General features: G+C 49.1%; 1 protein-coding gene across 2 annotated transcripts in view; it reads right to left on the bottom strand.

Annotated features, from left to right (window-relative positions):
- LOC138467869 (N(4)-(Beta-N-acetylglucosaminyl)-L-asparaginase-like) overlaps positions 1–26,980 on the bottom strand; it is a 601,150-nt gene that overhangs the window by 348,304 nt on the left and 225,866 nt on the right. For both annotated transcript variants that reach the window (XM_069608161.1, XM_069608162.1), the window contains exon 4: positions 19,379–19,424. In XM_069608161.1, the coding sequence (XP_069464262.1) occupies positions 19,379–19,424 (46 nt within the window). The remainder of the gene's footprint in view (positions 1–19,378; positions 19,425–26,980) is intronic.

Genomic DNA, 26,980 nt, shown 5'->3' with positions numbered 1-26,980 from the left:
TCCTCAGGCCCACCCAATTTACTCCAGACTGCAGTAAAAACCAGCAGTGGGTTCTTCACTTCCTGCACACCACAGGTCCTTGAGGGTGGTCTCTACGCTATATTCGTCAGAGCATCTGCTGCATGGCTGACAGCAAGTAGGCTCCCTCAGTCCGGGTAGCGGTGTTCCAGTTTCACCACAAAGCAATGAGTAGCATGTCTACTTCCAGACTTCTGTAGCAGAACCCAGCAGTGGGTTCTCCACTTCCTGCACACCACCAGTCCTTCTGGCGTGGTCTCTACCCTATATCTGTCAGAGTTTCTGCTACATGGCTGACAGCAAGTAGGCTACCTCAGTCAGTCTGGGTAGCTGTCTTCCAATTTCCCCAAGGAGTGATGAGTAGCATGTCTGTTTCCTCGCAGCCTGTGCTCCTTAGTGGCTTCCTCATGCTCTTTTTATGCAGCCCGGCCAGTGAGTATGTTTGTAAACCGGCTCAGGAGTTGTCTTTACCTTGTCGAAAGCCCTCTGATCGGTCCCATCTCCATGGTTTCCCTAACTGTTTCTTTAAGGAATTGTTGTCCACTTCATATTGGTTAAGAGTTGAATTGTCTTTATTATTCTCAATTGCCGGTTTCATGGCACGAAGTGTGACCTGTGACATCAGTGTCATCTTGAAATTGGTACACTTAATACTCGCGGTTAGGGATCAACGCCCCCCTGAAATCTGTCCCAGTAAGGGACGGGCTGCTGGAAATTTCAGTACCTTTGCGATGTTGGAGGTTCTGGCGCTCCTCAAAGGGCAAAGTATAATATTGCATCTTGAAGGGTGTGAAGGGTCCAGGGAACCCTGATCCATCCACTAGCTTGGAAGGAAAACCGATTGCAGCCGGGCCACCCAAGGCCTGTGATTCGGCTCAGTCATAGCAGAGGATGGTAGTGCCTATAACTCACCACAGTTCTCAACCTACTTTAGCTATTTAATTATATTTAGTGTTCACCTGTTTTGGCTTATTGCAGAGTGCACAAAATCGGATTATTTATGTGGGCAGGTGTGGGATGTAAATATTAAACATACATTTAACCCTCTGCTTTTGAAGGTCAAATTGCAATGAGGTTTTCTAGGTCTGAGTGAGCTGAATCGGCAAGCTCTGCTCATGTTCCTCTTTCTCAAGATATCCTCTCCTTTAGCTTCCTCTCATCACCCTGTACCCCAATCCACTGTCAAAGACACACAATTGAAACTAATAGTAAAGGTTGAAAACATAGGCTGCACCATTTGCTTATCAGTAATAGGTGAACTGGCAAGCTCTGAAGGTGGTGAGAGGCGCTTTAGGTAGCATACATGGTAACATGTCCATTTTCAATCGGGAGATACTTGTCCAGTCCTGTTTTTTCTTTGCATTGTGCCATTTGTAGTTCTGGATTTAGAATGGAAAAAGCCGAACTACATGTCTGAGAATGTAAAGAAAAAATAAATCCATGATAGGACAAGCATCTTCTGAATGGTCCATGGAGTTTCTGGTAAGCAATTTGTGGGTGATTTTCTATCGTGTCTGATCTTCAATCTGGCAGGATCCCAGTCAAAGTCATTATCACAAACAAAACTAGTAACAGCACTCAATTAAGGATAGATAGAAAGACGCCCAAGCCTTTCTGAATATGTACAAATACGATGGGATCACATCCAACATGGGTAACTTTGAAAGGCAACCATGCAGTAAAGGTGCATTAGTTTAAAACTAATTATTGGATGAAAGAGATACAACATGCTGCCAAATTGCAACCAGGAAAGCCTGCACGAAAGCCCGGCTTCACTTCTGCACCAAATGTCATCCTTGTGGTAAAATCACTTTACCACACTGTGCTGCTAAAACTGTGACCATCAACCATAGACGATGCTTAAGTGTGGATTATACAGAAAGCCTTGTTCATGCGTGGTTTATTAGATTAGAGTGTCCCTCTATATATGGCCATATGTAGTATGCATGACAGACTGAATTGTCCTAGCCCACTGTATTGATGAGGACAGCATGGTCAGGGTGGAGTAACTTGATAACTTTATTCGGTTTCCATCCTCACTTTCTCCACGGATTCTCATTCTAGAACACTCATAGGGTACCACCCATCTCCCCTCTATCCAAACAGCACATAATCATCCAACTTGTTTTGCACACCTATTTTCCCGGATGGCTACATCACATTTGTTAACACTGACCATTGGTTTCCGACCATTCTCCTTTGCTGTATCTTTTCTCATACCCAGGGCATTAGCCTAATTTCTTCCTTTTCTGGCTACACTGCTTCGATCATACACTCTGCCATACTCGGTACGAATGGCTTTGTGTAAAACCTGAATAACTTTTTGCAAGCAAACCCATTTTAAAGGTCCCTCCCGTAACCCTGCATCTTTCCGGTCATCTTTTCTTTTTTTATTATTCTATTGTCTCCTTCTGATCTTGTTCTTACTACCTTTTAAAACCGTTTCTGTCCATTTCGCCTTCTGCATCCAAGGAGGATACAACTTTGTGTTTGGTTTCCGCCCCCTACTAATCTCAAATGTAGGTAACCCCATAACCCCCTGTCTCGGGAGGATAGCTCAGGAGCAACGTGCTTGCCTTGGATGCAAGACAACACGGAGAACCGCAGGTTCAATCCCTGGGTCCGCGATTAGAAACCTCTGGGTATTAAGTGCGTTATAAATAACCTATCATATCATATCATAATGCAATGTGGCGAAAATAGGTGTGCAACCTGTCATGATGCCTACCCCCGGGGACCCAGACCAAGTCCAGCAACCCCGGAAGCAGGCATCAAGTTATCCCAAGCAAGCCCAACAACCCCTGCCAGGGGCTATTTGGGTGCAGTCCTGGCGTCTATGGCGCCAGGCTCATAAATTTAAACTTACCTGATGCAGACCATATTGCAAGAGCTCCAAGCCAAAAGAGGCTTGGAAGGGACTACTTTACCTAGGGACTATTTTTTTTTACTCGGGTGGGGCTGGGGAGGAATACTTACCTAGAACTACTTTGGAGGCTATTTAAACCACGCCCGAAGAGCAGCACACGCTTCGCGTTATTCTGCATCCAGCAGCGTAACGCTCACCGTGCCTGCAAGTCTGCATCCAGCCTTCTGCCACGCCCGCCTCGAGTCTGGAGCTCCTATAAAAAGGTAGAAAGAAGGAGAATAGGTTACAACAAGAGCAATACCTTTGATCCTTACCTGAATTCCTGATCCATCGCACCTTTGAGCTGGAAGAAAGAAGTTATTTTATGCACGTCGCCTCACCTGCTGCAGCGCTGCGCTGAACCCACCGGCCTTCGCAGCATCTTCACATTCCACCGCATCCTTCTGCATGTTCCCGCCACACTCCGGCACCTAAGGGGAAGACAAGAACAGCAAGGTGAGCCAAGGGAATACACAGAGGCAATATAGTTACCCCCCATAGACTTACCTGATTTTACCACCGGGGGTACTATTCCTCTTCACGGGTCGGCGCAGCTTCCACTGCATCCTCGCCGAACCCCGGCCCCTAAGGGGAAACAAAAGGACAGCAAGGTGAAACAAAGGGACAAACAAGGGGAAACCTCCTCACCACAATAGACCTACCTTAATTTACCCTGGAGGCATTATTCCTCGAGACTTCATACTTTCTCTCAGCGCCTGAAGAAGGGAGAAAGCAACAGGTCACATATTGACATTATTTTATCGAACTGTGTTGGATAATACAAATCCTTACCTGAATATTACCGGTTGCCACGAGGAACTCTTCACTAGGGTCAAGCTGCAACCTGCAAGGAATCGGACAAGAGTGAAAGTCAGACATTTGAACTCTTACGAACGACATACTTACGGCGTCTTGCCGGGAATCTCAGAGTCAATATTGTTCTGGAACTCACCAATTCCTTCGAGCCAGTGAAGCAACTGGTTATCTACGCGCCCCTGCGCTCAATGCAGGATGGAGAGCTCATCTTTCCAAACCATCAGGTGAGACTATAAGAGGGGACATCAAAGGTGATCAGTGGGGAGAACAGCGAGAGTGGGGGGGGGGTAACGCTCAACTCCACGGGTGGTTAATTCCCTTTCTCCATTTGCAGAAAAATATTCCTACGGGCCAAGCAAACGAAGCTAGGTGGGCCAGTCCAGTCTGTCATCTCGGCACTACGCGTCACATTGGTGGAGACCGCAGCTGTCCAGTTCAGATAGACGCCCCTGTGGGAGCCAGGTGAGCGTAACAGAACGCGAAGCCTACCCACAAATTCCCACCGGGCGTTATGGATATCTCGGAAACTGACCAATTGGCCCAATTACTAGGGGAACTGAGGGCTGAAGTGCATTCCGCCCGTCAAGAAACCAATGCTCTTAGGAGAGAACTGATTTTGTCAAAGGAGCGAACTGATGACCTTGCTAGGCAACTACTGCAAAGCCAGGATGGACAAGCACCCCTACCAGGTCCCGGGGGAAATCCAGCTCCTGCGTCATCGAGTAACCCTGTGCAAATAAACCTACCAGGAAATATTCCATTAGCTCCGCCAGAACGCTTTGCCAGAGATCCCAAAAGGTTTGCCGTGTTTATGAACCAATGCCGTTTGCACTTTTTATGCAGACCTGGAGCCTTCCCAAACGATCAAGCCAAGGTAGCCTTTGTATTGTCATATCTCAGCGGCAGTGCAGCTGATTGGTCAATTCCACTAGTTACTCAGGATGACCCAATTCTTCTGGATTTTCAGGGCTTTCAAATGAGCATGGAAAGACTATTTGCCCGGCATTCCCAAGGACAGGCCCTGGATAACAAACTTTTGTCCCTACGACAGGGTAACCAGGACCTTCCATCCTACATTGCGACCTTTAATAGGTTGATAGTGGAAACTGGATGGCCTGAGGTAAAAGGAATCATGTTATTTCATCGAGGGCTTCGAGGAGAACTCAAGGATGTCTTGGCTCAAGTCGTGAACCCACCTCAAGACTGCGCTGAATATATAGACTTAGTGGTCCAGTTAGATCACAGACTTCAGAACAGAAAGGCTGATCGAGCCAAGTTTGAGAATGGGGTGTTGGGTCAAAACCCACGCTAACCCCAAAGGAGCAGATGCTTCAGAACCCATGCAAATCGGAGGGGTTAAAGGACCCTTAACCCAGAAGGAAAGAGAAAGGAGTCGGCAAATGCAATTGTGTCTATATTGTGGAACTTCTGGGCATTTTCTAAGGGATTGTCCTGTAAAACCACCCAAGAAGGTGGTAGGAGCTGCTGATAAAAGCCATATGGAGTCAGACTCGGGAAACGACCACGCCAGACAAGCCTAGAGGTCCGCTTGCCGAGCTTGAAGAAGGATACTCAGACCTCACTTCTACTCTTGCTACTACCCCCTCAACGTACTCCTCCCGCCAATCCTTCCTCCCTCGGAGGCTGAAAACACATGCATCTTGCATGTGGCTTGGTGTTCGCGTTTCTCCCATTGATATTAATAAAGGGAGTGACTGCAGGAGTGCAGCTGTGAACGAGACATGAGCACATCATGTCTCCCTTCCTTATAGCGTTCCCACTGAAGTGTTCCCTTTTACCTACTTTGGAACCGGGGCATGGCAGTCACGCTCACCAGTGGTTTACATCTGTGTTGCTGGGCATGGACAGTGGCTTTACTGGAAGCGAGAGGAAACTGTATGGCCCTCTTGAAGGATGTCATTATTTGCTGTGTGCATGGGTCAATATACAAAGACATGTTGCACAATTTGGTGTGTTCTCTATGCTACGTCTACAGTCACAGACATTAAGCCAATGGCAGCCCTTTGTAGGTTTTAAATACACAAGACACGTGTTAACCAGACTATATTTGAAATCTTATCCGAAGCAACAGCTAAATGCTCTGGATTATAGAAACTGTTAGAGGATATTTAGAGCACACAGTTTTTGTGTGTGAAGAGATGAACAAGTTACTTTCTTACCTGGTAACGTTCTTTCTATGGGATGGTCCGACGACGTATTCCATATCTATGACATGTAATCACCACAGCTGTGCTGCTTCGGAAACTTTTTTCGGCGTCTGCGTCGATGATGTCGATGCGCCGTCATCGAGGACCTCCTCCGACGTCATCCGATGTGATAAGTAGGACGCACGACGCCCGTAGCCTCAGTTGTAGTTTTTTCCCCCAGAACGTGTGACACTAGTCAACTGCCAGTCAGACATAAAGCCTTGCGGACCGTAAGCTGCAATCGCAAAGAAATTCTGCAGCGGGGAACGCAGGGCGGGAGCGATATGGAATACGTCGTCGGACCATCCCATCATAAGAACGTTACCAGGTAAGAAAGTAACTTGTTCTTTGAGGGGATTGGGTCCTCCGACGTATTCCATATCTATGACAGACTCCCAAAGCAGTACCAGAGCAAGGAGGAGGGAAAGAATTTAGAATCAAAATTTAGAATAGCCAATCAAATAGCAGAGCAAAGGACCGCCTTGCCAAAGGCCAGATCCTGTGCTCGGATGGAATCGAGGGAATAGTGACGTACAAATGTATGTACTGAAGCCCAGGTGGCTGCATCACAGATGTTGCGAATAGGAACACCCCTCTGCAGGGCAGTAGATGCAGCCATACCCCTGGCAGAATGGGCCCGCAAGCCAGCCGGTGGGTCCTTACCCGCCAAGCGGTAGCACTCCGAGATGGCCAAAATAATCCAGCGAGACAAAGTCTGTTTCGTCACAGATTGCCCTAAACGCTTTCCAGCATAACCAAAAAAGAGTTGATCGTCAACTCTGACCCGGGACATGCGCGAAACATAAAAGCTTAAAGCTCTCCTAGGATCAAGCCTATGGAACCTCTCCTCTTCCTTACCAGGATGCGGAGGAAGATAGAATGCCGGAAGAACAACCTTCTGGGCCAAATGAAATTCCGTCACTACCTTTGGAAGAAAAGAAGGACGAACTCTAAGGACAACCCTGTCCTTGTGAAATACAGTGAAGGGTGGGTTAACTGAAAGTGCCTGTAACTCACTCACTCTGCGAGCGGAAGTAACCGCAACTAAAAACACAGTTTTCAGAGTTAACAGCCTCAAAGGGCAAGAATGTAAAGGCTCAAACGGAGCACCCATAAGAAACTTAAGAACAAGGTTTAAATCCCAACCGGGCACCAGGAAAGGTGACGGAGGGAACACATTAGTGAGCCCTTTCAGAAACTGTGAAATTAAAGGGATTTTAAAGTAAGAACACTCTTCAGAGGAGCGCTTAAAGATGGACAGCGCTACCAGGTAACCTTTAATGGTACCCACTTGCAAGCCCCTGTGGACCAAAGAAAGTAAAAAGGACAGAACCATGGGGATGTCACATGCAAAAGGATTCCACATTCTGAACTCGGCACCAGTCGCAGAACTTACGCCAACGGCAACGGTACAGAGACTTTGTTGCTGGCCTTCGGGCCGAAAGCAACACCTCCATCACGTCTTCAGGGAGGTCCCAATCCTTATACCTCAACCTTTCAGAAGCCAAGCGTGAAGGTTGAGGGATCTGACCTCTGGATGGAGAACCTGACCCCCCTCCCGTGAGAGCAGATCGTCTCGGTAGGGAAGACGACGTGGAGGGCAGATGGACAAGTCGAGAAGGTCCGGGTACCACGTCCACCGAGCCCACGCCGGAGCAATGAGGATAATCCGGGAACCGAACTTCCGTAACCTCCGCAGCACTTGCGGGATGACGGGGACTGGAGGAAACACGTACAGCAGCGGGAATGACCACTCCACCACGAACGCGTCTCCTAAGGCTCCTTTTGGAGGAAATTCCCGCGAGCAAAACCTTTCGCACTTCCGGTTGACACTGGAGGCGAAGAGATCCACTTGAGGGGTCCCCCAAAGGGCGAAGATCTCCAGGAGAATCTCCTGAGCCAACTCCCACTCGTGAGAGATCGTGCTCTGCCTGCTCAGAGCATCCGCCGTCACGTTTTCGTCTCCGGCCAGATGAACTGACGAGATCGAAACTTCCTGCTGGATGGCCCAGAACTCGAGCTGCATTGCCTCCCTGCACAGAGGAAGTGACCCTGCCCCTCCCTTTTTGTTGAGGTAGTGCATGGCCACTGTGTTGTCCGTCAGGATCAGGACACTCTTTCCTCGCACAGTCGGCAGAAAAGCCTTCAGGGCTAGCCTGACGGCCCTCAGCTCCAACAGATTGATACGGAGTCTGGACTCCGACGGAGACCAACGACCGCTGACTGTCAGCCCGTTGGCATGAGCTCCCCATCCCGTGAGGGATGCATCCGTCACGATCGTCACCTCCGGCCAGGGAAGCCAAAATGGAGCCCCCTTCATCAAGTTGCCTTCGACGGCCCACCACAGAAGATCCCGGGCGACCGAGGGCGGCACCTGAACCGGGTCCGACATCCTGCCGGAGGACTGCGACCATTGCGTCTTGAGTGCCCACTGCAAAGATCTCATCCGCAGGCGAGCCTCTGGCACCAGAAGAATGCAGGATGCCATGAGGCCGAGCAACCTCAAGAACTCGAACGCTGGGAGCGTCTGGGCATGCTGAAACTTGTGCACCATCTGCTGAATGTGAAGAACCCTCACCTGGGGAGGAAAACACTGCCCCAGGGAAGTGTCGAGCACTGCTCCGATGTACTGGAGCCGCTGTGTTGGCGTCAAATGGGACTTCTTTAAATTGAGGGAGAAGCCCAGCCTGTGAAGGGAGTGGCAGGTGACGGACAGATGATCCAGGACTTGCTCGGGAGAGCTCCCCCTGATCAACCAATCGTCCAGGTAGGGGTAGACGTGAATCCCCCCTTGCCTGAGATGCGCTGCCACCACCACCATGAGCTTGGTGAAAACCCTCGGGCGGAGGTCAATCCGAACGGCAGGACCCGAAACTGAAAGTGCGAGTCGCCAACCGCGAACCTCAGGTACTTCTTGTGCTTGGGATGGATCGGCACATGGAAGTAAGTATCCTTGAGGTCGAATGACACCAACCAGTCCTGAAGCTGAAGGGCCTGGAGGACTTGAGAGAGAGTAACCATCTTGAACTTGTCCTTCCTGAGGAGTTTGTTCAAACCGCGCAAGTCCATGATGGGTCTCAATTCCCCGTCTTTCTTCGAAATCAAAAAATAAGGGGAATACCATCCCTTGTTCCTCTCCGCTACAGGCACCAGTTCTATGGCGCCTTTCTCCAGCAGGGCTTGAATTTCCTGCGCAAGGAGCAGATCCGGACTCTGCAAAGAGAGGTTCCCCGGTGGATTGTCGCGAGGCCTGTGCCGAAAGGGAAGACAGTAGCCGTGGGTTATGATCTCCAGAACCCACACATCTGAAGTAATGGCTTGCCACTCTACAAGATGCTGCGCCAGCCTTCCCCCAACCGGCGAACCATGGGACATGGCCTCATGACTGAGTGGGAGCGGCCGCGGCGTTACCTGAGGGCAAAGAGGCAACTGCCCGAGCGGCCTTGGCACCACGGGTACCCTCTCGTCCACCTCTGGTACCCCTGCGTTGGCCTCTTTGACTGCCAGCTCCTCTCGCTTTACTGAAGGACGAGTAATAGCGAAAGGAACCACCCCTCCACTGCTGTCCCCTAGGACGAAAAGGCAGAGGTTGGCGAACTGCAGCGCCCAACGACTTCGCTGCAGCTTTCGAGGTCTGCAACCTCTCAAGGCTCTCGTCAGCCTTGCTGCCAAAAAGGTGTTCACCGTCAAAGGGCATGTTGAGGAGCCGGGACTGCACATCAGGAGCAAACCCCGACTTCCGCAACCACGCAAACCTGCGTATCACGGTGCTCGCCGCCATGGACCTACTGACGCATTCAGCTAAGTCCAAACCCGACTGAACGGACTCACACATGGCATCCTTACCATCCTGGACCATAGCAAGGAAACCATCCTGTTCGTCCCCTTCGGGAATATGTTCAGCCGCTAACGCAACACAGTTCCACAGAGTGTGTGTGAAACGAGACAAGGCACAAATGGAGTTGGCCGCCTGAAGCGCCATACCACCAGAAGAAAACACTTTCTTCGCCCAGCCATCAAAACTATCAGGAGGGATGGTAGGGTACGACGCCTGCTTTGCCGGGGCCGTGGCCGCCTGCACCACCAAACTCTCCGGAGTGGGGTGCCTGGTCAAGTAGCAGGGGTCGCTACTGGCTGGATGGTATTTTCGCGACAAGGATCTGCCCACCGCCGGGAGACTCTCCGGAGCAGTCCAAGCCGCCGCCACCCTTCTCTGTAAAGCCATATGGAACGGCAGTACCGGATCAGTTGGGGGACCAACATCAAGGATGTCCGTCAGATCATCCTGCACAAACTCCCCTGGGGGAGCAGACCATCCCAGGTACTCAGAAACCCTAGCCATAAGGCGCCGATATGAGGAATCGGCATGAGAGCCAGGCTCAGGCCTACAAAACTCCACCTCCGGAGAGGTGTCCAGTCCACTGGCATCATGCAGTGACTGTCTCAAATCGTCAAACTGACTATGGCCCGAGACAATTTCATCTGGAACCTGACTAGGAACCAGGCCATCAGAATCCTCATCCGCCTCTGAAATATAGTCCAGGTGGCGAAAAGAAGGCACCCGAGAGTGCTTGCTCTTAACCAGAGCCTTCCCAGGGGGTTCACCCCTGCCTGGCACGAAAGGCGTCGATGGCGTCGAGCGAATCGGCGCCAGCGTCAAGAGAACCGGCATCGGCGCCGAGAGGATCGGCGTCGAGGAAATCGGCGTCGACGTCAGATGCAGCGCCTCCAGCATCTGCGGCGTCGACACAGCCCTCGAGGCCGGAGCCCCGAGAAAGCCTGTCGACGCCCTCGACGCCTCAGACGTCGATGTCTTCCTCGAAGACCTCACAGGTGCACACGGTCTCGAACGCGTCGAGGACCGGGACCTGGAACAGGTACGTCGAGAACGAGTCTCCTTGTCCGAACGGGACCTCTCCCGTGACTCGTGCCGACCACTCTTGCGAGCGGTGTCTCTCGACCTCTCACGACCGACCCCACTCGGGGGCGCGGACGGCTTAGTACCCTGCGACTCAAGGATCGCCAGCATTTTCTTCCCGAAGAAAGCCCATTCCTCCGGCGTCGCACGGCTGGTGGGGTAAGCGACGTGCCGGGCAGAGTCCTCCGAAGAGGACCTGGAAGACGACCGGTGTCGGCACTTCCGAGAATGCCTCGAAGAGGCTGAGGAGTGGCGAGACCGACTCCTAGAAGGAGACCCACGAGACTTCCGACGATGGCACGGAGAGTCACCCCTCGAATCATCCGTCGAAAGCCCTGCAGATTTCGACTTCCGGGGCTTGGACACCCGACCTACCGACAACTTCTTCTTACGTTCGTGTAAGGCTTTGGACGTGAGCGACTGTCAGTTGATACAGTCATCCGTGTCGTGGGCCTCCCCGAGGCACCAGAGGCAGGCGTCGTGCGAGTCCGTCACCGACATCTTGGACCCACACTCCCCGCACTTCTTGAAACCCGGACGCGGGGTCGAAGACGAAGTAGAAGACATCTTCACACGAAGGATTGTCACAAAACGAACAGGTTCGAAGAACCGAGAAGAACAGAACTCCAAAGAGTCGAGGCGTGAACTGAGAATCACGAAGCAACACGTTCGCGGAAAAAACGGAACTGAGGCTATGGGCGTCGTGCGTCCTACTTATCACATCGGATGACGTCGGACGTCGGAGGAGGTCCTCGACGACGGCGCATCGACGTCATCGACGCAGGACGCAGACGCCGAAAAAAGTTTCCGAAGCAGCACAGCTGTGGTGATTACATGTCATAGATATGGAATACGTCGGAGGACCCAATCCCCTCGAAATTGCCATTTTAAGATGTACATGATTTCTCTGGCAATTTGCTGGGAGACTAAATATTATAATGCTCAACCTTTACCCTGCTATTAGGATAACTGCATACAAATCCCAAGTTTTACATGAATCTGTAGGAGCAGTTAGTTCACTGAGCGACCAAACATCCGCCACTTTGGTTCCAATGTCTTTGTGCATTATTTTCTTTCATTATAAGCAACTCATTTGATGGATCTAGCATCTTAAACTTAGAACTGCGTTCTCACTGAGCCATAAGCGACTGAACACGATTCTATTACAAGACGGGAGGCGAGCATTATGCTTTTCTTCTTTAATTACTGCTCAACAGCAATTCAAAACTTTACCATTAAAACGGTTTCTTTTTTTTTAAAGAAAGTATGCCCAACAGGCTTAAAAAACGAAAATAAATAAAACATGGTGCATCAGGACCACCAATCCCAAGAGTCTTAGAGGCTCTGTAGTCCTTAGCCTCAGTTCGGTCCACCAATGGAAGTCCCTTGGTAAGTATAAAGCCCTGTGTCCTTAGGTACTTTCCTCTTCTTTTTTTGCTGGCTCGACACTTAAGTACCCTTCTTGAGTTTTATAGCCTTATTAACGCATTGTGACGTGTTTTGTGTTCATACTAATGAGAGCGCGTAGGATCGGTAATATATACATCGCACAGCGTGATAGTGCGGGTGCGTTACATTGCTAGTGGAAGCGCAGACGATTTGTTTTTTGGGGGTCCGTTAGAGGAGCGTTTCGCATTTAACAGCTCTGGCAGGGCGCATTAGGAGGGAATGGGAATCCCGCAAGTGACTTCGCTCGCTTCAGGGATCCCATTCCCTCTGAGATAAAAGGCGCGAAACGCACGTAACGCTCTAACGCCACGGACACAGTGGCAGTCCATTCAGAGCGCTCCACGCATGCGCGGATCGTCTTTTCCCCTCACAACGTTCATTACTTGAACGTAACAGATTTCACAGCTCCGGAGCGCAGTGGGGACTCATTCCTAATAAGTGCGCAATCGTGTTAAGAGGCATATAACAAAAAAACAAAAAAAAAAAGAAGAACATTTTGTTCAGACGCTCTGTTATTGACATTCAAGCAGACAAGTCTTAACAGACTTGCAGAGCGCCAGATAGCAGCCCCATCTGTCAGGCAGGGCTGTCCTGTGACAGGGGAGAGGAGTACTGGGAGGAGTACTCTGACCAGGAACAGGAGCTGCAAGAGGAGGGAATAGACCTCTCTCAGAGCTTTAAAAAGGTTTTGGGGGATTCCCTAGTTAGAGCAGTGGCTCAAGGGGTCCAGCCTATACAGGACAGGCTTCAGATCCTGGAAAGCATATTGGGCACTAAAGCTGGCAGAAAGGAAGACCCAGGTGAGGGGACCTTCACCATCAAGCCTCTACAAGATCAACATAGGGGGTGTAAAACAGCCCGGAAGAGGAAACACTCTTCTACCCCCCCGGGCTTAGATATGGGGAAGAGAGAAAAGGCGAGGAGGCAGCTGACACCTTTAACAGGCAAAAGGATGCGTTCCTTGCTAGAACAGCGGTGCCCGGCCTCGTACCCCCCACCCCAGGGGCAAAAGAAATAGGGGTTGTGCCTTCTTCCTCAGATGAATACGATGAGCAGGAGGAAGAGGAGAGAAGTCCGTCAGGGAGCAGTTCAGAGAAGAAAGAGAGAGAGAGAGAGACAGACAGAGAAAAAAGCAAGCTTGGTGGAGAGCACCCCCGAGGAAGACATGTCGGATATGTTTGAGCCTGAGGCCATCAGGCATCCGAGATCCACGGACTGGATGCCATCTCCTAAAGTGGCGCTCTCCATGTCCCAAAAAATGAGGAAACCACTGGAGAAAGAGACCAGGTTCAGATTAAGATCAGAATGTCCCAGGCCAGAGCTCTCGGGGAAGGTGGCAGAGACCCCGGAACTTGACCCCAAAATGGTGACTTTCGTCATGAAAGCCGGTAAGGACGCTAGAAGTGGGATGGACCACGCATGACGGTCCTGTCAAGATAAAATATTGGATTTAACAGGCCGCATAGCTAAAATTATGGACCTCGCGGAGAGAGCAAAGGACACCGGAGAGCCGGTGGACCCGTACGTCCTAGCTGGATGGGCTCAACGTGCCGTGTGTCTTCTTGGAAATGCAAATACCGCCATTTCAGCGGAGGGACGTAGGTCTATGCTCTTGAAGATAGACAACAAGTTAGGAGACTTAGCCTCGTACGAGGCAGAAGAGGGGGCGCAATACGTTCATAGGGACTTATACTGCGCTCTAGAAGGCTCAAGCATCGATTCGAAAAGTGTTCCCTCGTCAGGTTTTTGCAGGGCCGGCCGCAACAGGGGTCGCTCGTCTGGCCGCCTTAATTACAACAAGAGACCCCAGGGGTCCAGGGCCCAATACTGGGAGTCACGCCAATAAGACGCGTTCTTCCCGAGCAGAGGCAGAGGATTTAGAGGGCGCCGAGGAAGAGGATACTTCAGGCAGCAGAATAGTTCCACAGGTGAGAGAGAGCGCAGCGAGTTATCCCCCGGTGGGCGAGAGGACGTTGCTTTTTATGAACAACTGGCACGAATTATCAGCAGACGCACAGGTGCTTCAGACAGCTAAGGGATTTCATCTAGATTTCATAGAGGAGCCGATTCAGTCTCAACCCCATCAGTGCATGCGTTCCTCAGAGGAGGAGATAGCACTATTAGATGAAGAGTTAGAGGCACTGGCATGAAAACAGGCGATAGAGAGGGCTCAGCCCCATGCAGGGGGTTTCCTGAGCAACATGTTTTTGGTACACCGCAAAGGAAAGGTGAGACGAGTTATCAATTTAAAGGTGCTGAATGGGTGGCTGGTTTACAGACACTGCAAGATGGAGGGAATGCACTTATTGGCGGACCTCCTGAGGAAGAACGATTGTCTAGCTCGGCTAGATTTGAAGGACGCATACCTCACAATACCCGTAGCTCTGTTATACCGTTGCTTCCTCCGTTTCGAGTGGAAAAAGGAGACATGGCAGTTCAAGACGTTGCCCTTCGGGTTAGCGTCAGCACCTTGGGCCTTCACAAAGCTAATGAGGCTTATAGCCACCGCAATGAGAGGACAGGGAATAAGGATGATCATATATTTGGACGACATCCTTCTCATGGCAGAGAGCAGGGAGAGACTGCGGAGGCAGGTTCAGTGGTCGACTGCTTTCAACTCCAGCCTAGGCTTCTTGATCAGCAAAGAGAAGTCAGAGCTCGTTCCATGCAAGAGACTAGAATTCCTAGGTTTCACCACAGATGCGAGAAAGGCCACTCTAGCCCTCCCGCCCTCCAAAATAAGATCCATCAAGAAGGACCGGAGGACAGCCCTGGGGAGACAGTTTATTTCGCTTCGGAATCTAGCCAGGATAGTGGGGCTTCTTGCGGCCTTGATTCAGGCTATTTTCCCCGGGCCTTTGCACTATCAAGCCCTTCAGAGGCTCAAGATCAAGAACCTTCAGAAGGGATGGAGATACCATCAGCAGGACCCGTTGGACGAGGACAGCAGGACAGAGCTCTGATGGTGGCTGCGCAATATGGAAGCATGGAACGGCAGAGCCATCTTCAGAGACCTGCCAGAGCTCATAATAGAATCAGACGCCAGCAGGTCAGGCTGGGGAGCCAGGTGCGGACACACAGAGAAAGGAGGGAAGCGGTCTCCAGAAGAGCTAGAACTGCACATCAACTGTTTGGAGCTGCTAGCGGGATCATTCGCAGTAAAAGCCTTCTCCAAGGACAGGGCGCAGTGCTGTATTCTGCTACGCATGGACAATATATCCGCAGTGAGGTATATCAACAAGCTGGGAGGAACAAAGTCCAAAATGCTAGTGGAGATTGCCAAAGATTTCTGGCACTTCTGCCTAAGCAAGAACATATCAGTCAAAGCGGAATATCTTCCGGGAACGAAGAATACTGTGGCCGACTGGAATTCTTGATATCTGGTAGATTCCAGCAACACAGATGGGGGCCGTTGCATACAGATCTGTTTGCGTCCAGACTAAATGCACACCTGCAGAACTACTTGAGTTGGAGATTAGACCCGGAAGCGCTGGGAACAGATGCGTTCCTACAAGTTTGGGGACTACACGTCCATTACGCCTTTCCCGCCTTTGCGATGATAGCCAGAGCGCTAGCGAAGGTGCGCAGGGACAAAGCCGAGTTAGTAATACTAACTCCGGAATGGAGTTCTCAAGCCTGGTTTCTGATTCTGATGGAACTTTCCACGGATTTCCCTCAGAGGATCTCACACCGAGAGGATCTCCTCTTAGATCCTGCAGGAGCGCCTCACCCTCTGATTCTGGATCGGAGTCTAACACTTCTGGCCTGCAGAATTTCAGGCGAAGATGGTGCTTGCCCGGACTTTCAGAAGAGGCTACAGAGCTCATCAAAGTATCATGGGCTCCCTCGACAGTCAGGAGCTATAATTCCGCTTGGCAAGTCTGGGAATTATGGTGCAGGGAGAGGAGTATTCCTCCCATTTCAGCCCCCATAGCTCAAGTCATAAACTTCCTGGCGTCTCTGAGCGCAGAGGGGAAAGCATTCAGAACAATAGGTGTGTATAGGTCAGCCATTTCAGCGGGCCATGAGGTGGTGGAAGGAGTACCAGCGGGAGAGCATCTGGCGGTAATAAGACATCTCAAAGGTATTAAAGTAAGCAGACCTCTGCTGCCTAGGTATTCAGTCCTGTGGGACATCACAAAAGTGTTACACATGTTGGAACAATGTGCAAGAAACAATCTCTTGTCAGAGAAGCAACTGTCTGGGAAGCTAGCCACTTTACTATGTTTAGTTTCGTGTAGACGTATTTCAGATGTGAAAGCACTCGAGATAGACCGGAAGATTTTCTATCCGGAGGGAGTGGCATTCAACATAGCGCAGCGCACTAAAACTAACTCCAGAATAATTACTTACCCGTATTTTCCAGATAACAGCAATCTCTGCGTAGCGCAATGCATAAAGCGATATGAGGCAGCTACAGCCGCGATAAGACCTGTAGGAGTGACTCAACTGCTTATTGCGCATAGGAAGCCTTACAGAGCAGTAGCTCCAGCTACTATAGCGAGATGGGTGAAGGAGATCATGGAATTGGCAGGGATAGACATATCTGTGTTTGGAGCTCATTCAACAAGAGGAGCTATGGCTTCCGGAGCTTTTGCAGCTGGAGTTCCGCTGCAGGAGGTCATGAAAGCCGCAGATTGGTCCAGTGACTCAGTATTTAGAACTTTCTATGTTAAGCCGGTAGCGAATATTACAGCGGCAGTGATGCAAAGCTTTGAACAAGCATAATGCTCGCCTCCGGTCTTGTAATAGAATACAGATTGCCCATGCGACAAGCGCAGGAAGTCTTGATTCTATTAAAGACACGGAGGCGAGCATTATCCCGCCCTACAGAATTTAAGATTTTAAATAATGTTGTACTGCATTATTATCATTGAGATGTTAAAAGGAGTTCCCAACCCTAACAATGATGATCTTCTCTTTGTTCGTAGGAGAAAAGCAGAAGAGTAACAGGGATTGAGGGAATGTCGAAGGGTCTATCCTATGAAGAGTAGCAGGGAGGATACAAGTTGTTTAAAGTTGGATCTGTTGGATAGTTGCAGGAGTTATGCAGCGAAAGAGAAAAAAGAAGAGGAAAGTACCTAAGGACAAGGGGGTTTATACACCAAGGGACATCCATTGGTGGACCGAACTGAGGCTGGGACTACAGAGCCTCATACATGCCAACATTCTGTGACCAAAAATCTGTAGGAATCTTAAAGTTTCAAAAATAGTCAGGCGAGGAGGTAATGATAGGAATAGGGCGTGTTAGCAGCCCATTGTCATTGAATGAGCCCGCCGCCGCGGGTGCATTCAATGACAATGAGGCGCCTGCCACGCCTTCTGCCATCACGCCAGCTCGGGGGAGCCCTTGAAAGACTCGCCGGAGTTGACGTGGTGGGGGGCTAATGGCGCCTTTTGTGAAAGGTACTCGCGGCGGAGGTGCGCCCTTAGCCCATCGCCGTGGGCGCCTTTTACATCAAAGGCCTGCATGCTGCGCCTTCTCCCGCTACACCAGCTCGGGGAAGTCCTTGAAAGACTCCCCCGAGCTGGCATGGTGGGGGGCTAATGGCGCCTTTGGCCAAAGGCACCCGCGGTGGAGGGGCGCTTTTAGCCCACCGCCGTGGGTGCCTTTGACATTAAAAGCCTGCATGCTGCACCTTCTCCCCCTACGCCAGCTCAGGGAAGTTCTTGAAAGACTCCCTGAGTTGGCGTGGTGGGGGGCTAATGGCGCCTTTTGCCAAAGGCACCCGCGGCGGAGGGGCGCTTTTAGCCCACCGCCGTGGGTGCCTTTGACATTAACAGCCTGCATGCCATGCCTTCTCCCGCTACGCCAGCTCGGGGAAGTCCTTGAAAGACTCCCCCGAGCTGGCGTGGTGGGGGGCTAATGGTGCCTTTTGCCAAAGGCACCCGCGGCGGAGGGGCACTTTAGCCCACCGCCGTGGGTGCCTTTGACATTAAAAGCCTGCATGCCGCGCATTCTCCCGCTACGCCAGCTCGGGTAAGTCCTTGAAAGACTCCCCCAAGCTGGCGTGGTGGGGGGCTAATGGTGCCTTTTGCCAAAGGCTCCCGCGGCGGAGGGCCACTTTAGCCCACCGCCGTGGGTGCCTTTGACATTAAAAGCCTGCATGCCGTGCATTCTCCCGCTACGCTAGCTCGGGGAAGTCCTTGAAAGACTCCCCCGAGCTGGCGTGGTGGGGGGGCTAATGGCGCCTTTTGCCAAAGGCACCCGCGGTGGAGGGGCGCTTTTAGCCCACCGCCGTGGGTGCCTTTGACATCAACAGCCTGCATGCCATGCCTTCTCCCGCTACGCCAGCTCGGGGAAGTCCTTGAAAGACTCCCCCGAACTGGCGTGGTGGGGGGCTAATGGCGCCTTTTGCCAAAGGCACCCGCGGCGGAGGGGCGCTTTAGCCCACCGCCGTGGGTGCCTTTGACATTAAAAGCCTGCATGCCGTGCATTCTCCCGGTACGCCAGCTCGGGGGAGCCCTTGAAAGACTCCGCCGAGCTGGCATGGGCAAAAAAAAAATGTAACAAAAAAAAAATGTTTTGGTGTCAAAAAATCGGTAGGCGGTAGGACTGCTTAAAAAGCGGTATCCTACCGCCTAAATCGGTAGGGTTGGCAAGTATGGAGCCTCTAAGACTCGGGATTGGTGGTCCTGATGCACCATGTTTTGTTTATTTTCGTTTTTTAAGCCTGTTGGGCATACTTTCTTAAAAAATAAAAAAAAAACAGTTTTAATGGTAACGTTTTGAATTGCTGTTGAGCAGTAATTAAAGAAGAAAAGCATAATGCTCGCCTCCATGTCTTTAATAGAATCAAGACTTCCTGCACTTGTCGCATGGGCAATCTCTACTATCTATTATAATCCCAGAATCCAATTAATAATACAAAATGAAATACAAACAAATGTACACAATACAATCTATAATATAGCAGCATGCAAGACGCACCCCATTTGCATTTAATAAAATTAGCAGAATTTTGAAAGCTAAATAATGTAAGATTGTGAACACTGTAATAAAATCCCATTGAAATGTTGTGTTTTTATTTAACAAGCCTAGGAATGTACTTAGAAATCATTTACCTAATGTATCGTGTCCTGCATGGCGTCCTTTCTTTTCTAAATAGTCCTGTGTTCAAGAAGAAAACAGCCAGTGATTAATAAATACACGGTTGCATCACAAACAGCTCTTAAAAAGCAGCCATACGTGAAGAAGATCCTTTAAGAATAAGTGGAAATCAAGTATATATAAGCAATGGTCAAAACGTCACAGTGGTGGACACAAGATGCGGTTGCAGAGTGACAAAAGTAAAGCATGCATGGCCTTCACTAAGCACATCTTGCTAAGAAAAGAAACGAGACATTAGCCCTTCTCCTGCTTTGTGCCCTGAGTCATCACACATCGGATCAGCTGCGTCTCTCCGGCAAGTTGGGAAAGAATTCTGTGTCTGCTTCTCTTTTGAAACGTTTATTTACAATATATCATGTTACAAACATTAAAATACTTTATCAATGCATTTTGCAAAACAACTATGTGCAGTGTGAGATATAAATCATCACAGAACCATCAACTCCCCTGACCTTTAAGAAGACAGAATAAACATGGTTGTTCACCATCTGGACCAATTAGTCTATTGGCTGATCGTTTTCTAATTAATAGTAGCAAGATGCCTTAAGGAGTACTTTGCAATGTATAAGTAGTGTTAGGGGAGTTTTCCCAACGTTCTCTGGAAGGTAGGACTTCAAAAAATGATCCCAGTGGTTTGTAGATCACCAACTCTTAGGATCAGTCTGTACTACTCATGGTGTGTCAGAGCAATTAGGCTTATCTTAAGACGAAGATGTGAGCTGTAGGTAAGTACACTGAATCTAGTTAGTAATGCACCTCAAAGAAACACTCAATAAATGTATATAAAAATATACATTTATTATATGTACACAAGAATCACTTTTTAATACTTAGCTCTGTGAGAAACCAGAGGGTGTCCCACCCGCTAGTCACCGGGAATCTCTCTCTCAGGTGGCCAGGGCACGGCCATCGCCTTTGGATCCAGACCCTCGGGGTGGACCAGTGTGGGAGGATCACCAGGGTGAGGGGTCTTCAGGGAGTGGGGGTGAGGCAGCCAATGGTGAAATGAGATATTCCCCCCTTTTTGTGCATCCAACCCCAACTATATTTTAGACTCCGATGACCCTCTCCCTCCCCACCCTTCCTTTCTGTACAACACTAGGCAGAGGAAGAGGGCAACTGAGAGTAACAAGACTAACTCTTATACATCGTACTGGACATGTCCCGCTAATCGGGTGAGGCAAAGTCAGGCACTTGACTTCAAGTGCATATACCTGATTCCAATTAGCTCTCCTCACATGGATAAAAGGCAGAACCAAGAGGCACACTGAGCAAGGTGGAACACGAGTAAGAGCAGAACTTCCGGGGTGAAGGCGAACCTACAGGAGCAGAGCGACGGACCAAGGTACGAGAGCAGCAGACCGAAAACCCCAAGTGTTCCCTACAGGCAGTGGTCGAAGTGAGCGGGATCGTTTCGGATCGGTGCTCCTCTAATTTTTTTTATTGCGTTTTATTGTTCCTATACTTTTATTTTTAAAAGCAACCATTCCGGAATGGTTCGTTTTAAAATAAAAGTGTAGGAAGAAGTTGAAACTTGCACTTTCAGTGCACTACACTGAACGTTCCCTTAAAAAGAAGGTGCATATGTTTGGAGGTTTGTATTGTGTGTGGGAGGGGGCATGGTGACTGGGGTTGATTGGAGCAAGGCAGGCCAGCAGGGAACATAGTTCCACTACTTCTTTTCGTACACTTCGACCACTGCCTCCACAAGGTTGTTGCATCCACAAGGCCTGGAAAGACATGTGGAGCAGGCCAGATCCCAATATTGAAGACTGCATTGTGTTTCAAGGACACCAGCGACCCTCCTGGGTGAACGGCAGAGTTGGGGAGGCAAGGTCAAGCCTATGGTACTAGCCTTAACTCGTGAACTGGAAATCGAAAGAGCAAGAAAGAACCGCACAGAGCCGGTGAGTTGACAAGCCACCTGAGAGACCAGTGTGTGCTAAGAAATATTGACGTTTGCAACAAAATATTTCAAGTGAAGGTTGCACGCGTGTGGATGAGACGCGAGAAAAGGCAGACCTGTGAATGAACTTTAAAGCAAAAACTGCTGCAGAATTAGCGATACTGAGTGATGGAGTGGTCTGCGAAAAGGAGTAGGCCACTCAAAATTCTCTGTGAAAGATGCATTGTTTCAGGCGATAAAAGTAAATGAACTATAAAAGCAAAAATTAACAAAGTTAACCCTGAGAGAAGGGGAGTGGAAAAGCTGAACATTTAATTCTAGGTCAATGTGATCCAGTGATACACTTGGCACTCCATATAACGTGGGTTGTGCCAATCTCTCAGGCTATAAAGTTTTAGGAACCTAAGAACTGTAGTTACTCTAGGATATAGAAAAGAATCTCAAAGTTGAACCCAAAGTGTTTCCAGCAACATTGCCCATAAAGAGCTGTGAGATGCAAAAGTAAAATACAGATGCCTTATAAGAGATATAGAGGAAAGAAGACTCCATAGGACAGTAAAACACAAAGAACAGATTTTCAAAAACTTGGAGCCCATAAGAATGAATGAGTGGAAAAAGGCTCCACTCATTCAGGATTAAAGAACAAGGTCCATAAATCCAGCAAAAAGTGCTGGGGCTCTCACTAGAAGAGGGGATGAAGCATACAAATGATAAATCACCCTAACACTCGTCCCCACAGACTAGGGACAGGAGGATCTAATCCACTCCTGGATTAATCCATTGATCCAGTCAGTCATACTTCCTAGAGAGACCATCAGCATTCTTATGTTGGGTATCCGACCTGTGCTCAATAGTAAAGTCACAGCGTTATAGGCTTATGGACCACCTGAACAATTTCTGGGTTTTCTCCTTTCATCTGCATTAACCCCCTTAATGGTTAGTGGTCAGTTTGAATGCTGAAAGTAGTTCCATAGAGGTATGGCCTGAACTTCTTCAAGGCCCTGTGAGAAAGCAGAAGGTGTCTCACCCACTAGTCTCTGGGGATCTGACATCCAGGTGGCCAGGACACAGCCATTGCTTTCGGATCCAAGCCCTCTGGTGGACCTGGGGGGCCAACCAGTGCGGGAGAATCACCTGGGTGAGGGGTCTCCGGGGAGTGGGCGGGGGACACCGGATGGTGAGATGCGGTATTCATTCCTTGTGACACCTTTACCCCATCCTACCCTGTAGAATATTTAGGAACTCAACCCCCGCCCCCTTTTACAACAGAAAAACTTTATCACTGACAGTCCGCTATGAGAGAAAACGGACTAACACCCGAGCGGTATACCTGATGTGTCCCAATACGATGGTCAGGTGAGGCCAGACAATTACTGACCATCACACACACCTGACTTCCATTACACTTCCCCACACGGATAAAAGGCAGAGCACAAGAGCACACTCTCAGCGAGGCAAAGCACATTAGGAAACAGCAGTTCCAAGATGGCAGTTTAACAAGAGGAGGAAGGCGACAAAACAGAAGGGGATTGAAAGGAGGGAAGTTACCTTGACATTTTCCACAAGTAACCATTGCTTTCATGAGCCCTCGATATTGGAAAGCATAAAACCAGGAAAACAGGCTGAAGAATACTGCAGTGTGGGTCGGAGGTATCTGGGCCCTCCTATGTCAATAATCAAGATGGCGAGAATTGGCAGCTGTGTTACTGTCCTTGGCTCCAACAACAAAGCACCGCTGTAGCGAAATCAACACAGCCCGTGAGTTGGGGAGACTGATACAAGACCAGTCTGTGTTGAAGGCAAGATTGCGAGCGGCAACATTGTATGGCGAGTGCTGGAACAAACATTGCATGAAACATGTGTGATAACCAACGCGAGTAAAGTTGAACTGCAGATGAGTGATTGAACTTTGAAACCAGATACAATACCTTTGACAGAGTTGTTCGGCACCACATGTGTGCTCAATCGAAGGTCTCTCTAAGGCATCCAGCTGAGAGTTGACAAAAGGGAAAGAGTGGCAAAAGATTGTGAATCGAAATGGTCCTGCGACGTGTCAAGCAAAATCCTGCAGACAATCAAAGGTCTTCGATGCTTGATACAGTAAAGAAAGTTTATGGCAAAGTAGATAAATTGGTCCGAGCCTGGCAGAGGGAGACTGATTGAAGGTTTTGGGTCAAAGTGGATCTGAGCCCGGCGGAGGGGGATCCGAGGTGAATAGTAAATCACCTAAGAAAATTGCATACATGTGAAATACAAAAAGGAAAGGAACTTTATTGTTTGTTTATTGCAACAGGCCCTCTGAAAGAAGAGACTTTGAATGGCAAAGAGACTTTGGCAGAGAAGGCCATGATGTTGAAATTTTGAACTGCACCCTCGTTCTAGAGAAGCCAGAGACTGTGCTAAACTCAAGTGTGCCGCCTTGTCCCGTGCTGAAAACGTGGGGAAGGGAAGCCTATGGCTTGAATATCCTGAAATATGATTCCTTGAACACTTTTCTTTTGCATAACATTGTTTCCCACACTATTTGTATTTAGAAATAAGATTGGCAATAGGTGTATTAGTATAGGCCCTTTTATTTTAACAAGACACCACTAGGACTGCGTTATTATTATTTGATGGTCATAATTTGCTCCCATCTTTAGATTTAGGATTGGATAGGTGTTTTTCAAACCCGTATTGAAGTTCAATAAACAGCCTTAAACCGCGGTCACTTGTGATATGATATGATAGGTTATTTATAACGCACCTGTACACAAGTGTTTCTAGGCGTGACAAGACAATGAGGGGAAACAACGATCTTACTAGGCCTTGTGTCATTCAGATTGAGCAAGGGTGTCTGTTTTACTGTTGATACCATGCCTTCCGTACAGCCCATACAATAGAAAAACATTCACATTCAATTGTGGCCCATCTGGTTTCCCTATCTTTTAGTTTTCTACTGATAAAGCAGATGGGGTGCTCCCTGCCTTTGCTATCAAATGGACTCAAGACTGCTCCTATCCCTGTGTTGGAAGCATCAGTCTTGACTAAGAAGGCCTGAGTATAATCTGGAGCTCTCAGCACTGGAGCTTTGGAGCTTTACAGAGGGCATCTTTCAGCCCCTGAAAGGCTTATTCACACATTCCACCTGACCTTTTTAGGGCACCTCAGAGAGGATACAGTATTCAGATGAGAAGCTATGGTCCCATGGTTCTCAATGAAGTTCCTGTAGTAACCAGTAAGTCATAAGAAGGCTTTTACTTGAGTTTGAGTAGTTGGAGTGGCCCAGTCGTATACAGCCTGTACTTTGCTGGGTAAGGGCTTAATCTCCCCCCTCCTAGCTCATGACCATTTTACTATGACCAACTTGGTATGTACTTGCTTTGATGGTCAGATTTGCCTGCTGAAGGGTCTGCAACACATGTCCCAGGTGGTCGAGATGTTTTTCTCAGGTAGGGCTGAACACTGCAAAGTCATCCAAGTATGCCATGCAGACGTTCTCTAACCCATTCAAAACATGGTTCATCATACTCTGGAATGTGGCAGGTGCATTCTTTAAGTAAGATGGCATGACCTTAAACTGGTACAATCCTTCTGGGGTTGAGAATGCTGTTTGTTTTCTCCTTGGCATGGTCAGTCATGGCAATCTTCCAATAACCACTTGTCAGATCAAAAGTGCAGAGGAATTTTGCTAAACCCAGTTTATCCACCAGTTCATCTGTCCTTGGCAAGGGATGGGCATCAGTCTTGGCAACTGCATTTAATACTCTATAGTCCACACAGAATCTAAGTTCCTTAGTTCCTGCATTTGGTCCTAACACAACTGGGCTAGCCCATTGACTTGTGGAATGTTCAATCACTCCTAGGTCAACCATTTTGTTGACCTCCTCTTTAATGTGGTTTCTCACATTATCTGACATCCTGTATCCCCTGCGTTTAGCAGGTACACTATCACCAGTGTCAATGTCATGTTGTCCCCAAGGGGTCAAGCCTGTGGTAAGTGAGAACTGAGGGGAAAAGTGAGTTAACAAATCTTGGCACTCCTCCTGTTGCTGCAGTGTCAGACTAGTAGAGAGGTTAACCCCTTCTACTGATCCATCTATCCCCTTAGAAGATCTGGGAGAGGCCCATTCCCCTCTTCTTCTTGATCAGAGGCTAAGAGCAAAGCTCCTATCTCTGGCCTGGAAACATAAGCCTCCAGACGATTGGTATGAAAGACTCTGGGGGCCTACTTAGGATTGCCAAAGTCTACCAAATTATTGACCTCTCCAGGTTTTCCTACAACTTTGTATTGGTCCTGTACAGTTGTCCTGTAAGACCCTCTGTCTTACAGGAACCATGATGAGAACTTGTTGGTCTGGAGTAAACTCCACCATGTTAGCCTTCTGGTCATGCCAATGCTTGACCAGCTTTCATATTCTCAGAGGCCTCTGTCATCATCTGTGCCATCGTCTGTCTGAGGCCTAGCACATAGTCAGTAATCCTTACTGGTTTCATGGAAGGAACACTCTCCAGACCTTCCTTAATCAGGGCTAAAGGGCCTCTGACAGGGTGGCCATAAAGTAACTTAAAGGGACTAAAGCTCACTCCAGCTTGAGAAACTTCTCTATAGGCAAAGAGAAGGCAAGGCAAAAGAAGGTCCCACATTTGTCTAAGTGGTTCTTCTAAAGCTCCAATCATGCTCTTCATTGTCTTATTGAACCTCTCTATCAACCCATTTGTCTGAAGTTGATAGGCATTTGAGAACTTGCAGGTGATCCCACAGTTTTTCCACATGGCCTGCACTTAGTGGGACATACAATTTGACCCCTTGTCGGATAAAACCACCTTAGGAAATCCTACTCTGGTACAAATACCAAGTAGGGCCTTAGGCACTCCCTGAGCAGTAACAGACCTCATTGTAATAGCTTCAGGGTACCTAGTGGCATGGTCCACTACAACCAATATAAATAGGTTGTCTGATGATGATGGAGGGGCTAGGGGACCAACATGTCAATCCCCACCCCCTCAAAAGGAACTCCCACTACTAGGAGAGGCACTAAAGGTGCCACATTCTTGGCTTCACTCTTACCAGATAACTGGCAAGTGTGACAACTCCTACATTATTTGCCAACCTCTGCACCCTTCATGGGCCAGTAAAAGTACAATGATATACTCTCGTTGGTCCTCTTAAAGCTTAGGTGACCAGCCAGGGGGCCTTCATGTGCCAACTGTAGGAATTTGAATATCAGTTCTTGGGGTACCACCAGTCTCCTGAGGTCCCCTGGAATAGACTTCATAAGCTCACTGTAGAGGAGTCTATCCTCACAGTACAGCCTGTGCTTCCCAGGGTTGTGCCTCTCACTCTGGGAAGCTGTCTGCTGAAGCAGACTTTCTACAGACAGATCCTACCTCTGTCCCCTACTGAAATCTGTCCTTGAGGGTCCACCTTCTGCAAAGTCCACAGCTCAGGATGGTCTCTTGGATCCAGATCTTCCAGACAGGGTTGAATCACCTCCACCTCGAGCTCGTCAGAAGATGGTTCTACTGGGGATTCTTCTGTTACCATCTCAGCCTCAGCTGGTGGTGGGGTCACAGGTGTGACCTCTGGTTTCTATTCTATAGGAACTTTCTTCCTTGTGGAGGTTTTGGGATTGGCGCCCTTTTTTCCTTTGGAGACGGTGTGTTTCCC

The sequence above is a fragment of the Ambystoma mexicanum genome, chromosome 4q, assembly GCF_040938575.1.
Source record: "Ambystoma mexicanum isolate Mex_15411 chromosome 4q, UKY_AmexF1_1, whole genome shotgun sequence".
Taxonomy (NCBI): domain Eukaryota; kingdom Metazoa; phylum Chordata; class Amphibia; order Caudata; family Ambystomatidae; genus Ambystoma; species Ambystoma mexicanum.
Note: the sequence above shows the minus strand (reverse complement) of the source record. Positions and strands in the feature narration are given on the sequence as shown.